Source organism: Phyllopteryx taeniolatus, chromosome 1 (assembly GCF_024500385.1).
Source record: "Phyllopteryx taeniolatus isolate TA_2022b chromosome 1, UOR_Ptae_1.2, whole genome shotgun sequence".
NCBI classification, from domain to species: Eukaryota; Metazoa; Chordata; class Actinopteri; order Syngnathiformes; family Syngnathidae; genus Phyllopteryx; species Phyllopteryx taeniolatus.
In genome coordinates this window covers 12,627,357-12,643,882 of record NC_084502.1, presented here as the reverse complement: position 1 = coordinate 12,643,882, position 16,526 = coordinate 12,627,357, and the positions used below count along the sequence as shown (strand labels likewise).

Genomic DNA, 16,526 nt, shown 5'->3' with positions numbered 1-16,526 from the left:
CCTCCCCACCACCAGAGTCATCTTACACACCACCATCCTATGCTGTCTAGCCACACTCTCCCCTATCACTACCTTACAGTCGGTAAACTCCTTCAGATGACATCGTCTGCACAAGATGTAATCCACCCGCGTGCTTCTACCTCCGCTCTTGTAGGTCACCTTATCTTCCTGCCTCTTCTGGAAAAAAGTGCTCACTACAGCCATTTGCATCCTTTTTGCAAAGTCTACCACCATCTGTCCTCCCAAGTTCCTTCCCTGGATGCCGTACTTACCCATCACTTCTTCATCACCCCTATTTCCTTCACCAACATGTCCATTACAATCTTTCCACCTGGTCTCCTGGACACACAATATATCAGCCTTTCTCCTAATCATCATGTCAACCAACTCCCAAGATTTTCCCGTCATAGTCCCAACATTCAAAGTCCCCACTTTCAGTTCTAGGCTCTGTGCTTTCCTCTTCTCTTTCTGCCGAAGAACCCGCTTTCCACCTCTTCTTCTTCTTCTTCGACCCACAGTAATCGACGTTGTTAATCCGGGCCACGACCGATCCGATATGGAATTCTTTGGATGAACGCTCATATTTGTTTGGCAAAGCTTTAAGCCGGATGCCCTTCCTGACGCAACCCTCTGCATTTATCCGGGCTTGGGACCAGGCTACAGTTTGAACTAGTTTTTGCCCCCCATAGGGCTGCACTCTCTCTCTCTCTCTCTCTCTCTCTATAAATATATATATATATATATATCCATCCATCCATCCATTTTCTGAGCCGCTTCTCCTCACTAGGGTCACGGGCGTGCCGGAGCCTATCCCAGCTGTCATCGGGCAGGAGGCGGGGTACACCCTGAACTGGTTGCCAGCCAATCGGAGGGCGTATAGAAACAAACAACCATTCGCACTCACATTCACGCCTACGGGCAATTTAGAGTCTCCAATGAATGCATGTTTTTGGGATGAGGGAGGAAACCGGAGTGCCCGGAGAAAAGCCACGCAGGCACGGGGAGAACATGCAAACTCCACACAGGCGGGGCCGGGGATTGAACCCGGGTCCTCAGAACTGTGAGGCTGACGCTCTAACCCGTCGTCCACCGTGCCGCCTGTATGTATGTATGTGTGTGTGTGTGTGTGTGTGTGTGTGTGTGTGTGTGTGTGTGTGTGTGTGTGTATATGTATATATATATATATATATATATATATATATATATATATATATATATATAATTGATTGTATATACAGTTCCAATAGAAAAAGTATGTGAAACCTATTATTACTGTATTTGGGAAGTTGCGGGAAGTTACAATGACAGACCAAAACCGGAAATAGAGTGACAAAACAACAAAATACTTTTGCCACGGTGCTGCACACCATAAACACAGTACGTTGCAGTGATGTACAATGTCGGTTGTAATTCTCTTGAAAAATGTGTTATGACAGTTTTTCAGTCTTGAGGATAAAAAGCCATTGGTGTCTGTCTGCATCAGCCAGAAAGCTCAACACAACAGGCGATTTTAAACACGTCACGGTCAGCCCGTATTGATGACGCCCAACTTTTTTGCTCTTCCCGGTATAAAACAAAAGAGGGAAAACTGTCGCCGGGATGAACAGAGAAGGAGACCGATGCGTAAAGAGTGCGCCCCGGAGCCAGAAGCCATCCTCTAGGTTGACTCAACAGGGAAGCGTCCAGAGGAGGAAAAAGGAGTCCACGTCGGAAAGAAGTTACCCTTTGCAAAGCAGACGGATGCAATGCAGGCTCTGATGACGCTGAGTGTGTGTCCTCCCTCTGCAGGTCAGTGTGGCTGAAAATGGGAAGCGGTTGATCCTGTGACGAGACCTCGCAGATCTCGATCGACTCCAGCCTGTGGGACGGATTTGTCATTGAGATTTAGTGATCTAGATACGAAAGTCCCTATGAGGCGTCCCCCAAACAAGAGTCAGCACACATTTTCACAAATGGCGTACACTCAGATTAAAGAGCAACGATGGGCTCCCTTTAGCTCCTCATGCTTCCTATCATGTGTCAGACGAAAAAGATGACACAGGGGAACACAATTTTGGTTGAGTTATGACTGCCAGCTGTTTCGAGCAAATTTTTGGGTGCGGAATCCAAAACTGATCTCACTTTTTCTCTATCATGTCAAGTTTTTGAACTATAGATCACCGTTTTCTAATAAAAAATATGAAAACAGATATGTGCTTGTTTTATAAAACTTTTCCAATATTGACATACAATGAAATATGAAAGAAGCTGTGGAGAAAACAACTTGACGTGCTAGAAAAAAACTGACTGCAATTTTGGAATCAGCATGCCAATTTTAGTTTTGCAGCATATAAATCGAACTCAACAGAATTGTTTTTTTTCGAAATTGTTCCCCGACTGGTTAGAGCGTCTGCCTCACAGTTCTGAGGACCCGGGTTCAATCCCCGGCCCCGCCTGTGTGGAGTTTGCATGTTCTCCCCGTGCCTGCGTGGCTTTTCTCCGGGCACTCCGCTTTCCTCCCACATCCCAAAAACAAAACATGCATTCATTGGAGACTCTAAAATTGCCCGTAGGCATGACTGTGAGTGCGAATGGTTGTTTGTTTATATGTTTGCCCTGCGATTGGCTGGCGACCGGTTCAGGGTGTACCCCGCCTCCTGCCCGATGACAGCTGGGATAGGCTCCGGCACGCCCGCGACCCTAGTGAGGAGAAGCGGCTCAGAAAGTGGATGGATGGATGGATTTAAAAACATGCGTCAGCTCATTTAGCATTTTTTTTTCAGCTCAAACATTAGCAAAGCTAGGGAACATGTTGTTTTGATAATAGTCGCTCGAGTTACTGCTAACTGGAGCGTAAACAACAACATGCAACATGTAACGTCCGTCCATCCATTTTCCGTACCGCTTTATCCTCACAAGGGTCGGGCGAGAGGCGGGGTACGCCCTGAACTGGTCGCCAGCCAATCACAGGGCACAACCATTCGCGCACACAATCAACAATTTAGAGTCCTCAATCAACCTCGCATGCATGTTTTGGGGATGTGGGAGGAAATCGGAGTGCCCGGAGAAAACCCACGCGGGCACGGGGAGAACATGCAAACTCCACACAGGCGGGGCCGGGAATTGAACCCGGGTCCACAGAACTGTGAGGCAGATATGCTAACCATTTGTTGATGTATTGTTTCCATACAAGCTCTATGCGATGTTATCAAAAAGGGAAACTATTTTGTGGGCATAAGATTTTCTTTTCCCATTGAAAAAATATTTAGTACTTATTTTGTAATGAAGTATTAAACTTTAATCAGTACCACTAGAGGTACGTGAAATACTCACTGAATTAAATACAAATAAAACAAAACCTATTGAAAACAATAAATACAATCATAGCTTGAGGCTAGTATGCAAACCGCTTTTTTAAACTTTTTTTTTTTTTTTTACATCCAGTACAGTACATTTAGAAGGACAGTACAGTTGTATTTAACTTGTAAGAGCCATACATTTGCATTTAACCTGCGAGAACATTCCCACTATTCAGGTATCGTATTTTGATGATGGTTATGGTAGATATTTTTTCAGCTGGTACTTGGAGTAAAAAAGTTTGCGAAAGAGCAGCCAGTCGACAGTAAACGTGGCTATATACGCATGCGCAGTATGGCGTCATTACGGCGCTCAAGTAGATGCAATTACATTTATAAACACTGGAGGCAGCAGGGAGCGCAGTCGCGACAAAAATCCGGCGGAAGTGACGTTGAGGTTACAACCGCTCAGTGTTTACTATTGGCGACTCCATAAAGATTTGGGGGGGGAAGAAGGCACTCGCACGTCCGTAGCTCATGTAACCAAAATAAAAGTTGTCCATCTGAACGACTGGTGCTCGTTGAAACGTGATGGCGGATCCTGCGGTGGCAACGGGCGCTTCGCTGGCTGTTGGCGGGGTGAGAAGCCGTCGAATGCGGCCGATAGACGAGCGACTTTGCAGGCTAAGCTAACCTTTGATGCACACTACGTTGGATAATAAATAGGAAGCACTATCGCATCATTCATCGGCGTGAGGAACCCATGCAGTGTCAAGTCGGGTTCAATCAATTGAGCATTTGACGATTGGCCAAGTACAAAATTTGCACATTCCTGTGCCCCGACACACACGTATGCCAATCCATCAGCTCATGACGTCATAGACGTAGCCATGAAGAGTTAGGAACCTCTTCTCATAGCGATTCATGAACCCTGTTCAAATCTAGGCTCAAATCGCACTCATTCCGAACTGTTTATTTACTTTAACAGCAGCTGGCGCCCATCTCAGCTAACTCCGGCCAAGCGGCGGAGTACGCCCTGAACTGGTCGCCAGCCAATCGCAGGGCACACATAGACAAACACTCATTCACACATGCACACCTACGGGCAATTTAAAGTCTTCAGTTAACCTACCGTGCGTGTTTTGGGAATGAATTAAAAAATAAACAGAGCATTCTGAAAGAGCATGCATCTCAACAGGACAGGTTTAATAAAAAATAGGAGTTCCAAATTAAAAGGTTTTGGGATCGTCGTTTGTTGTCTATTCACAGTTTCAACTACTAATATAGGCAAGTAGGACAATTTTTAGGGGGAGTTACTGACAGATTTTTGTTCTTCGTGGCTCAGTATTCGCTGGGTTTGTAGTCTGTAACCAGTGTTGCCACAGTTGCCTTGAAAAAGTAACTTAGTTACTTTACTGTTTACTTGAGCTTAAAAGTAACTTAGTTGCTTTACTGATTGCTTGATTTCAGAAGTAACTAAGTTAGAAAAAAGTAACATTTTAGAAGGTTTCAGAAGCTGCCAAGTGGCAGGACTATCACGTATCCACAGTACAAAAAGAGCATTAGCTGAACCGAATCCATAACTTGTCTAATGTACGCCACACAAGTTACAGAATGAGGTCACCAATATGAACCAATAACTTAAATATTTGTGTAGTTGAAGCCACATTAAATCAGCAACTTAGTGCAGACTTGAAATGACAACACAGTACACTAAGTACCTAAATGTAAACAAGCGCACCATTCTCAGTAAACTTCTCTAATCTTAACTGATAAATAGATAATAGGATGGCGATTGTGGTCCATGAAGGCAACGTTGTGTGCGTGTGCTTGCGTGTATGTGAACGTGAAAGTGAGTGGCCCTTTGATATTGGGGGCATACAAACACACACACACACCCCATTGCTCCCACCATCGTAATTTTGATGCGAAGAGCGAGAAAAGGTGACAAGAATTACGCAACTGTTTAACTAGCAAAGCTGCGGGCGATTGACGGGGGAGAAGCGCTTACTTACGTGACGTCAGCCGTGCAGCGCCGTGCAGCGCGTCAAACCAGCTCACAGTCCGGACTACAGACAAACTTGAAAGTTGTCCCTTTACATTGTAAATATTATTTAAGATATGCATTGTAAGTCCTTCCGTGAGTCAGTCCTTATTGTACGGCGATTGATGACCGCGGATTTCGGTATGAATTATTAACCCCAAATGCATTGCGTATTTAACACGACAGTAAAACTGTTTTCTTAATGTGTAAATAAAAAAGTAACAACAATCAAATACACTTTTTACAAAGGAAAATAACAAAAATAGCGTGCATTTCTTTGCACTTTTATGGTACTGCACCGTCACTTTGCATTGTAGAATCAACAATCACCTCCCAATCGCTTTCTTCCGCTTATTGAGATTTCCGCAGTCTGCGTGAACGGTTCAATACTCTTGAATGGCTGGACTGCGATTTTTCGAGTCACCAGCAGCCACAAATCAGCACTTCGTGAGAGACATTGATGACTCAAAAGTAACTATTGCTGGTTTGAAAAAGTAACTGTCGTCTGATTACTCTCCCGGGGGAAGTAACCCGTTATTTTGCTCGTTACTCAAAATGGCAGAATTTTGGAGTAACGCGTTACTGGCATCACTGCCTGTAACACGAGGCATTCCAGTTCTAAAATGAAAAGTGTGGAAGAAAATTGGAGTGATACATTTCATTATTTAAGCTTTATTTATCCAGGAAAGCCTCATTGAGATCAATCTCTCTTACAAGAGTGTCCTGGTCAGGACAGACGAGCTGAAAACACTCAGACAATCTCATAATACAAAAGCGATAAGGTTTAACATTACATATCCGGAGAGAATCAGAATCATCTCGATTTGCCAAGTATGTCCAAAAAACCCACAAGGGATTTGTCTCCGGTAGTCGGAGCCGCTCGAGTACGACAACAGACGGTCAATTGACAGAGAACGCTTCGGAGACAAAAGACAGTCACTGAGCAATAAAGGGTTGCTCGTTATCTGGTAATGTCAGTACATTTTTATTTATTTTTTGACAATTGTGCAAAAAGATGCAGAGTCCTCTCGAAACTTCGAGCAGTTTGAAAGACTAATATTGCAATAGTCCGGTGCAATGACCATTGTGCAAAGGGCGCCGAGACTTCAAGCGAGCAGTGCGATAATCTGGGACAATGTCGATTGTGCAAATGTTGCGGATACTCCTCGATCAGTGTGCAAATGGAGCAGATGCTACTCTGGCATGAGTGGCCAGTATTGGTCAACAACAGATATGCAAATAGTGCAGCGTGGGAGAACATGCACAATCGCTGTCAATTTCCAATAACTATTGCGTTTGGCCGTGACTTAGTCTCCATTTAAAATTTTGGCCCAATGTGAATTTGAGTTTGACACCCCAGATCTTGTATCACCACACTACCGGTATCGGTCGTACGTAGTCTAATAGTGATCGAATATATTTCCCGTGCCTTCCCAGCGTGCAGGTGGCAATAAAGCAGCCAACAGCCCGGTGGAGAACTACCAGCTGGCTCGACGACGGACCCTGCAGGTGGTGGTGAGCGCCCTCCTGACAGAGTGCGGCTTCGACTGCGCCGAGAAGGCGGCCGTGGAAACGCTCACCGAGATGATGCAGAGTTGTAGGTCTCAAGCGGGAAAAAAAGACACGCCAACACTTCTTTTAATATAGTTGCTCTAAAAGTTCCGAAGAACATGTCTCTTTGTTTGCGCGATGAATAACAAATCTATTTATTTCTTTATTTTATTGATTTTTTTGAAGATATAACAGAAATCGGGCGCTGCACTAAATCATATTGTGAACACACAGCCAGAAGCGTCCCAACTCTGTCGGATACTGTGGTGACACTCATTGAAATGGGTGAGTCGTGCAACGCATGTTGATTATGCGCAGCTCATGCATAAGGTCAAAAATGAAATTGGGTTTGATCGTCTGCAGGATTCAATGTCGACACTCTGCCCATCTATGCCAAGCGCTCTCAGAGGATGGTCATCACCGCACGTAGGAAGCCTCATCATATTATCTGTGACGCCGTTGACTTAAACAGGTCGAGTGAAAATGTGCCGGATTTGATGACTTTCAGCTCCAGTCACCAACCACCCGATGACGCCCAAAGCGTTGTCAGCCGGACAGAAGCGTACACACCCACCTCACATACCTGGCCACTACCCGGAATTCCCAGACCCGCACACCTACATCAAAACCCCGGTGAGTCCAAAGTCTCATTCGGCGTACTCGCACTAGGCTAAGGCTGAAGTGGATGGCGTAAATAGACGTACAGTGGAACCTCGATAGAATGGACTAATAGGGGCGGGAGCGGGGGGTCGTCCGATACAGCAGATTGTCCATTACGTTGAAGCACTTTTTTTGAAGCCATATCCAACCACATTACTGTATATGTACATAGTTATTGGAAATAAATACAGTATAAAAAAGCTTGAACATTTTGGAATGTTTCACATTCTATCCAAAGTTACCACGCTGGTGTGCTTGGTCACGGTGACATTGTTGACGTACAATAAAGTAGCTATCATGAGTTGCGAGGAATTAGTGTACTTCCTAGTTCCAAATCCGTTGCCAAAGGTGAGTGGCTTGACAAAAAACAAGTTACTGTACCAAAAATAGCATGTTCCAGACTCCAAAGACTTGTTTTGTATTCCTCAAGGTAATTCAATGTGCCCCCAGTACCCTTCTCATTCATGCACATATATTCTGTCTTACTTCGGCTAATCTTCAGGAAGGAGCTCAGGGTGGATCCCTGATGCACTCCCACCTCCACCTTAATTTCCTCTGTCACACCTACAGCACACCTCACCGCTGCTCTGCTGCCCTCATACATCCTGTATCATTCTAACATCTCTGCCACTCCAGACCTCCGCATGCAGTACCACAGTTCCTCTCTGGGTACTTTCTCTAGATCTACAAAGACACAATGTAGCTCCTTTTCCATCAACACCCTCAAGGCAAATAATGCATCTGTGGTACTCTTTCTAGGCATGAAACCATACTGTTACTCGCAAATACTCACTTCTGTCCAGAGTCGAGCCTCCACTACTCTTTCCCAAAACTTCATTGTGTGGCTCATCCACTTTATTCCTCTATAGTTCCCACAGCTCTGCACATCACCCTTGTTCTTCAAAATGGCCACCGGCACACTTTTCCTCCATTCCTCAGGCATCTTGTCACCCGCTAGAATTCTGTTGAACAAGCTGGTCAAAAACTCCACAGCCACCTCTCCGACATGCTTCCAGACCTCCACCGGAATGTCATCAGGACCAACTGCCTTTCCATTTTTCATCCTCTTTAATGCCCTTCTAACTTCGCCCTTACTAATCATTGCCACACTTGGCTCCTCTACTGTTCCTTGTCTCTCATTTTCCTCATTCATCAACACCTCAAATATTCTTTCCATCTATCCAGCACACTATATTGCAGATATACAGCAGTGAAATCAATAAATATGATGCAGAATGCGCCTTCTGCTTTTTGCATCTAGCGTCTTCGGCTCTATCCGGCGCAGTGATGTCACACCAGCCAAACACCCTGTCCGTTCGGCGTTGCGTGCTATTGTTCCATGCTGTTGTTCACGGCCGTCCTTGTATATTTGTTGTCGTAGGATTTAGCGATGTGACGATGGTTTATTGTGTGGCATTTGGTTGTACAAATGGTTCAGGCAGTGGCAAGAGTTTTTCTTTTGGCATTCCAAGTGAAAAAAAGAATACGTGACCAGCGGATAGGGAAAGTCAATCGACAGGGGAAGAAACGTGATCGGCTGTGGTTGCCTAGCAAGCATTCCAAACTCTGTGATGATCACTTCGAACCGGAGTGTTTTGAGAAAGACTTAGCAGAAAGCATTGGATACAGAGGTAGAGGCTGAAATCAGCTGCAATGACGACAATTTTCCTCCGGCCATCGGGACCTCAACCGCCAGCAGGAGAACTAAATCTCGCGGCCGCCACGGTTAGCGAAGCGGTGCAGACGAGGTGAGGATTTCCTTGTATATCCCTACGAATCCATTATAGTCACTACGCACCGGGGAGGAGGAAAAAAAGACCCATGCAGTCATTTGCAGTCCCGTCGTCAGTACTTTTGCCTATATGACAAGCCAAAGACTTTGTGTGCGGCGTGTTATAACGCTACTCGAGTGAGGGGCTCAAATATATAGGAATACTGCATACTATGTAAAAGCTTGCGCCGTGTCACTGAAACGTATATGAATATATAATGCGTATAGTCGCGCAAAAAAATCTTGAAGCCATGACTGTATAAAAAGCCATGCTTTTGACACAGCATCACATGGAGCCAGTGGCCACTCTCTTTTTCTGTTGTTCCGCTGCGACTTGGCTGCTCGTCGTCGTCGTCGCTGTCTGATCCGCTCCAACGTGTACGCGTTGACGATCCCAAGTTCAGTTGGGTGCTCCTGTACGTCGAAATCCTCCCCCTCCTCGTATTCCAACACCTTGCTCGCCATTGCGTATAGTGTGTAGCGCGCTGTGTTTGTCAATTGCAGCGTCACTTCTGGTAGCCCTTGCGGTGGCTAGAGTAACCGCACCCCGGTGTCTTGAGCTTCGGGTATGTTCGGGCAGGGCTCATTATGTGTCATAAAAACCTCATTTTTACCTAAACTATGGTTGAAAACTTGCTGGAAGTGACATATAAACATTGCAAATATTCATTTTAGGTCATCTGACCTTTAATGACACCCCATTTGGAGTTGACTGTAAAACTAAATGCACAACAAAAACAATTGCATCGTTTACTACATCGTTTTCGAGATCGCTAGCTTAATGCTAACACTCAAAGGAAAGCCCTTTTGATGGGCTAGCTAAAATTAGCATCTAAGGGTGGGATTTACCTTCAAATAAAAATAATTCAGACACAAACGCCATGGCAACACAGTTTATATAACAATACTGGTCATATATTCTTCCTAATCTGAAGTTGAATGAAGTTCTATCGTAACGTTTTAAGCTTACAGAAAGGTGTAGCTCCACGCATGCATCGCACCGTACTGCACCAAAGAGGCAAAGAAACTTCTGGCAGGGTGTATTTTAGCGTAACACTCGCAAAATTTGCATGCGCTCTTGCCCAGAATGCATTAGTATACGTCATACATGCAAATCAGTCGGCTTTCGGCGAAATTCGCCATTTTGAACTCAAAATGGGCCATTTACATGAATCGTATAGATCAGATGAGTTTTTTGTCGCCGTCGCTGATGTCATAGGCTGTTTCTTACTCCTTGAACCCTGGGAGCTAGATCCATTGCACACATCCGCCATCCACACACAGATGGAATTGGGAGGATTACTCCGCGGCGGACTAATATGCAGTTTGAGGTTCCGCCTGTGGGCTCGGGACTTGCTTTTTGGGTAAGTCCCGGGAGTAGACGAGACCAGAAAAAAACACTTCCGCCGCCTCCGCTGTTTAGAATTAACGCTACTTTTACTCCGTTACGATGATCTAAATCTCGCTCGCTACTTTTATTGATCAATTATTGCTTCAAAAAGATCAAAATAAATATATAGCTCGATGGCTGTTATTTTTCAGGAGCTTGGAAGCACAGCTTCAATGTTTATGTGAGAGCAAACAGGATTGCGTCATAGTCTTGGGGAATACTCGACTCTGATTCGCTGACACCCTTGGAACGTCTCGAGTAGTTTCTGTCAAAGCTTCATTTCGAAATGAAGCTTCGCCGAGCAAAGCGACAGTCAGATTTTCTGATGAGTAGACGTCAAGTACTCTGAGGACAGAAATGTAAGGAATTGAGAAGCATTTCATCATTGACTTTGTTTGCTGATTCCAACACCTTTGATGACTGGAATGCAGCTGAGGAATGTGGGGGGAAATCAAGAGACCCAAGCGGCACAAAGGGTCAGCAACTCTCCGTAAGTTAGGAAGCCTGAGAGCTTGCATCAACCGTCACATACGGCGGAGATGGGTGGCATAGTAACAAGTGGTCGTGGTTGTTATTTAGCATTGTCTCACGTGAAAATCGGAGTCCCCTTACAAGGTTGGGGGATCGCAATGACTCCTCATAGTCAAGCCCTCAAATGTTGCAAGAGAAAAGAAATCGTTTTCAACAAAACGTCGGAAATTATGGATTGGTAGTTTTAGGAGTTAGTTAGGTTTGTTGGAAAGTGACCAAGGCAGAAGAAGGTTCATGTCCTTCGATGATCAGGGATTAAGGGAGTTTGCAGAGGTTAGTCCTGCGTTCTTGCCTCCACGTCTACTCAAATGTCACTTTTGACTTTTTTGCCGAGAAGTCTGGAAATTTCAAATCTGAATTGTGTAGGAAGCCTGAATGATGCTCTTAGGCTCACGATGTCTTCTTTCTGTAAGCAAGGGGGGGGGGGAAAGAAGCCGATTTTATTTGACGGCCGTATCGTGCGGCATCGCCGCAAAGTAAAGCAAAACAAGTTGCCGTCACGTATGCGGCGTCGATTGGGAGTATGACCTCATTTGACCTCGAAGGCGCCTCGGTCCCGGCCGCCCTACGCTCACACGCTCGGCCGGCGTTCTCGTCTCCCCAGACGTTTCGCGAGCCCGTGTCGGACTACCAGGTGGTGCGCGAGAAAGCGGCGACTCAGAGGCGGGACGTGGAGCGGGCGCTCACACGCTTCATGGCCAAGACCAGCAAAACCCAGAGCCTCTTCAAAGACGACATCGCCACCTTCCCGCGTAAGTGACGGCAAGCTCATTTCTTGATTGGCGACCTCCTCGCTCCTCAGTTTTCGGTAAATTTGCATGCATAGTTCGCCTGGGTGGAAGGATGAAAGTATTCAAGCATATGTACACTAGCAACATTTTGTTTTGTCAGACATTCGTAATGCAATGAAAAGATTTCTTTGATGAGTTTTCGACGCACAGCGGGAGGAAACCGATCGTCCGAGAGCCGACCTCGAGTCCAATCGATGAGGCCATATTGGAGGCGTGGCTTAAAGCACGCACACACACAATGTTAGAATTGTAGCACGCCTCGCTCAAAAGAATGTATTCGAATTTGAGGTGTCACCGCAGAGAAAACATACAAGCGTCCAAGTCACTGTTCCGCTTGACGGGTTTCTTTTGAGAAAAATCTGCCTTTTGGGTGAAACAAGCCCATGTTCGAAGGACCAGAAAATCCTGGAGGCAACCTTTTTTTTTTTCCCGGTGGTCGAAGAGGGTCTCCGCTTTCTTTCGCTAGGTTGCTCATAATGCCACGGAACGTCAGAATGCTGGCGAAATGGCCGCCGGCAGCGAGGGCGACTGTTTTGAAAAGGGCCGCCGGAGCCGAGCTTCGCTTTTCAACTTCCTGGAATTTTGCAAGCCTGCTCCTCTGTGCGCAGTTAGGACAGTTGATCTTCTATTTCTATGGCGGCGTGAGAGGAGCGTCCGGGTCGCAGAGAGAGAACTGAGCCCCGCCCCTCTCGGCGGCGTCTTATTTGCACGTGTTCTGCGTCCTCGGCAGTGATCGCCGCGCAGCCGAGCGCCGTCCCTTACCTCGGCGCCCTCCTGCCGTCCGAGCTGGAGCTGCAGACTTTGGAGGAAACGGACTCGTCGGAGCAGGACGACCAGACGGACGGCGATAACGCGGCCGGGAACGTCATGAACGTAAGCCGCCGCCCCTCTCGTGCACTGCGCTCGTAAGCGCGCCGTGGAAACCAGACGGCCATTTTGCGAGGAGGTCATCGTGAAAGGATGCGCGATAACAACTTGAACTTGCTTCTTCTCCGAACCGATACCCAATAACCCATTTATTTGTATGTATGTATGATGTTTTGACTTTAACAGTTTGCAGACCAAGGACCCCCAAACTGATGGAAAGCTGGAGCAGGGACTCCCTTCCTTCCGTATTTTCACGACCGTATTCAAAGGCGCAGTCTCAGTTACGGGGGTCTATTTCGGTATTTAACACATACATAAGGCGCACCGCACCGTATTATTGGGCGCTAGCATGCATGCATGCACGCTAAAACAATGTTTTTAAAAAGGCGGCGGGAGCAAAACCGAGTTCGGTTGTACTTTGTCGAAGTATTGAACAATGTACTCACGTTACTTTTTGGACCAATCCTCATCCACAAATCCATCAAAGTCCTCATCTTCTGTATCCGAAACGAACAGCTGGGCAAGTTCTCCATCGAACACGCCGGCTTCGAGTCAGTCTCGTTGCCGTGCGGCTCCTCACAAATGATGGCGGCTTTTACAAAAGCTCGAACAACGCGTTAGCCCGAGCAGCCGCAAAATGTGGCGTAACTGGCCCGGCGTTGCCCCCTGGTCTTAGTCAAGCTGCGTTCGCCATCTGTCATCCATGGCTCTCACTTCGAACGCCCTGTTTACACTGATGTCCAGCGGTCGGAGTTCCTAATCCATCGGTCTTCCGACTCGGGCCACCTCGCCTCGTTTCCGCGGAAACTCAGCTTCGTCTTCTTGACTCGGCGAAGCTCGTTTTCCTGCTCCCTCCACTTGCGAACCGTGGATTCGTTGATCTTGAATTGTCTGGCGGCTGCTCGATTCCCGTGTTCCTCCGCGTCACTGATAGCTCGCAGTTTCAACTGTGCTTCGTCGGTGCCGTTTTGGACCGCGGTCAAGCCAGCCTCCGCTCGGAAAGTAGCAGTCAAGCCAGCCGCCCCTCATTCTGTTCGTTACGGTAATCGGTCGCCGACTGGCGGCGAAAGCTACCTTCAAAATAAAAGCTTCCCAATAATACGGACGTCGGTGCTCTTCGGTTTAGGAATGCAACCGGCAAAGTTCATTTGAATCTTGAGACGCATTAAAAAATGTACTTTATTTGATATCTTGGGCAAAATAAATGGTAAATGGACTGCACTCATATAGCACTTTATCGACATCATCGCAGTGCCCAAAGCCTCACGTTCATAAACCAACGTGAGGCGCTGCCAGGCCCGCTGGGAGCAAAAATAGGGTTCGTTCAGCGTCTGGCCCGAGGACACTTGGACAGTCGGAGCAGGGATTCGAACCTGTTCTACCCACTGAGCCGAAGCCACCCCGACGTAATCCCGTTGGTATTGCGAGACAAGACAAGGACTCCGCTAAAAGAGCTTTGATATTGTATTTCAAAATAAAAGTCTCCGAAAACTAATAAACTACATTTTTGAATGCATCTCAAGATGCAAATGAACCTTGCTGGTTGCATTCCTGAGGCGGCGAAAAGCCGCCAAAAAGCGCGCAAAAAAACTCGTTCAGGCTTCCAAGAAAGTGGTGTTATTCAGCCCAGTGCTTCTCAAGCTGGGCTCTGCAAAATCATTTGCAATCAATGATGTGCATCCATAAAAAACAAAACTCAAGTGTCTTTGGTGTTCTCGCTAGAATCGCTCGGTTGTCGTGAAAATGTCGCGGAATAATGAAACTCCGGGTGGCGACGTGACAAGAGTCATTCCAAAAGAATGACAAAATGCCGAGTCCGCTCGGAACGGCCACTGAAACCTGAGTACAACGCGCACACAATACTCAAAATGGGATAATAGCTTCCGCGGAAACCTCGCTGAAAATCCGGTCCAAAAACTACAGAGAGAGCGATGTATTATTTGTCAGTGCCGATACCGATTAGTAGTAGTCAAGGAGGCCAATAACCGATATTTGGAGCTGATATTCAGTGGCAGTTAAAAGGAACACATTTTGCTGTCAAAATTCTGCATGTTCATTTTATGGTCAATTTTAGACAAGAGACATCTTTGTTTTCAAATCCTAACAAAAAGTGCAGAGTTCCTTGCTCTTATGAAGTTGAATCAAAACTTTAATGAATAGCTTGTTTTCTACAATAAAGAAAGTTTTCCAAAGTTTCAGTGTAACTGAAATGTTAATCTTTTACTTTGTTTTAAGTTCAAACAAAAACGAAAAAAAGTGCAGGGAGTTCCTTGGGTCAGCAGCATCTCGTATAAACTTAGCTGAAAATGAAAACAAATATTTCCCTTGAGGTTTACCCAGCTTTAAATTGAAGAAAGAAAAAAAAAAAAAAAGGCAAATGCAAATATGCGTCAAAATACTGAATATCAACCCGGTTGATAATCGCTCAATCCCTTTCAAATTTGAGGAAAACTGTACAACGTGATTATTTCTCACCATCTCCTCTAACCTTTAGTTCCGTCTGCTACCCGGGGAAGCCCGTCTCCAATTGGCTGACAGGTTTCAGTTAAAATGATCCACCCATCAAATTCCCAGGGAGGGATTCTCCAAGCCGACACGTTGAAATGAGCGTGACGTTTCAAACGACATCGGTTGGCTTCCAAAGCGCAAACGGAAGAGCAGTAGGCAAGGTCGTGCAATTGTGGCCTCTTATCACCTTCCTATTAAGAGGCGACCTTCGAGTTTGTAAATTTGTGGTTGGTTCCCGTTGATCCAAATTCCTGACTTTGCAAGCCTACATGCCGATTGGTGTTTTCCAGGACGACCCGGTGGTGGACAAAGAGAACGCCATGCTTCCTCCAGGCGGCGCCATCATGTCCACGAAAGGCAGCGAGGACAACGTGATCGACAACCCGTACTTGCGGCCAGTCAAGAAGCCCAAAGTGAAGAGGAAGAAATGAGCCTCAGCCACACAGGATGCGGGCAAGCCTTCAGATAAATTGTTTTTTTTACCCCCACTTCCTCCGCGGAGGACCGACCGCCATGGTAACCTGGATTCTTCAAGTCAAGAGAACTTTAGTTTCATTCCATTTTTTGCCTCGTTTAAAAGCATCATTTTGTAATCTGGTGACACAAAGCAGCCATTTTGTGAATCAAGTTTCCCCCCCCCCCTTTTTAACCCTTTATGAGTTGAACTCATCAAGATGGGTTATTAACCTGGTTCTCTCAACTGTACGAACATGTTCAGTCACATCGTTGATCCCAAACCGGTTATGACTTGGTCTTCTCAATTAAAAGCACAACTGATAGGGCGTTTGAGTTTGACCAGCTCTCAGCTAGATAAAACTATTGAGTTAGCTCGCCTGTCTTGTGGGTTTTGCAGTGACAAATGTAGCGAGACGTTGTTCGGTCTTGATTCGATTTGCCGACTTTATCGAAAACATCCAAATTGAAGCATCTTCAGAGCATTTCGGTGGCCCTACACGGAGACTGAGACTTTGAGAAGAGGATTTTTTTTGAAATTTCATTTGAGCAAAGGAAAGTGAAAACCCTCCTCTCCAAAAAAATGGCTCCGTGTACGGCCACCGAAACCCGAAATGCGTGGATTTATTCATAAATAGTACGATATTCAGTCTTTGTGCGTGTGTGCGTTGAAGTTGAAGTTTTT

General features: G+C 46.0%; 1 protein-coding gene across 3 annotated transcripts; it reads left to right on the top strand.

Annotated features, from left to right (window-relative positions):
- Positions 1-3,726: 3,726 nt before the first annotated feature.
- Positions 3,727-16,493, top strand: taf8 (TAF8 RNA polymerase II, TATA box binding protein (TBP)-associated factor). Of its 3 annotated transcripts, none has more exons than XM_061772538.1 (8): positions 3,727-3,914; positions 6,757-6,916; positions 7,105-7,155; positions 7,234-7,296; positions 7,379-7,503; positions 11,827-11,974; positions 12,744-12,886; positions 15,679-16,493. In XM_061772538.1, exons 1-8 carry the CDS (start codon positions 3,867-3,869, stop codon positions 15,817-15,819), a joined length of 879 nt encoding a protein of 292 aa, XP_061628522.1. In that variant the 5' UTR covers positions 3,727-3,866; the 3' UTR covers positions 15,820-16,493. The 3 variants fall into 3 exon arrangements, with proteins under 3 accessions (XP_061628522.1, XP_061628530.1, XP_061628513.1); XM_061772529.1 differs by having other exon boundaries at positions 3,728-3,914; positions 7,057-7,155; XM_061772546.1 differs by lacking the exon at positions 12,744-12,886 and having other exon boundaries at positions 7,057-7,155.
- Positions 16,494-16,526: the final 33 nt, after the last annotated feature.

Excerpts from the sequence above, each read along its gene's own strand:
- taf8 (XM_061772529.1), top strand. The coding sequence starts at position 3,867 with ATGGCGGATCCTGCGGTGGCAACGGGCGCTTCGCTGGCTGTTGGCGGG. Across the intron at positions 7,156-7,233 it reads GGTGACACTCATTGAAATGG|GATTCAATGTCGACACTCTG; the intron begins GTGAGTCGTGCA and ends GATCGTCTGCAG. Across the intron at positions 11,975-12,743 it reads CGACATCGCCACCTTCCCGC|TGATCGCCGCGCAGCCGAGC; the intron begins GTAAGTGACGGC and ends CGTCCTCGGCAG.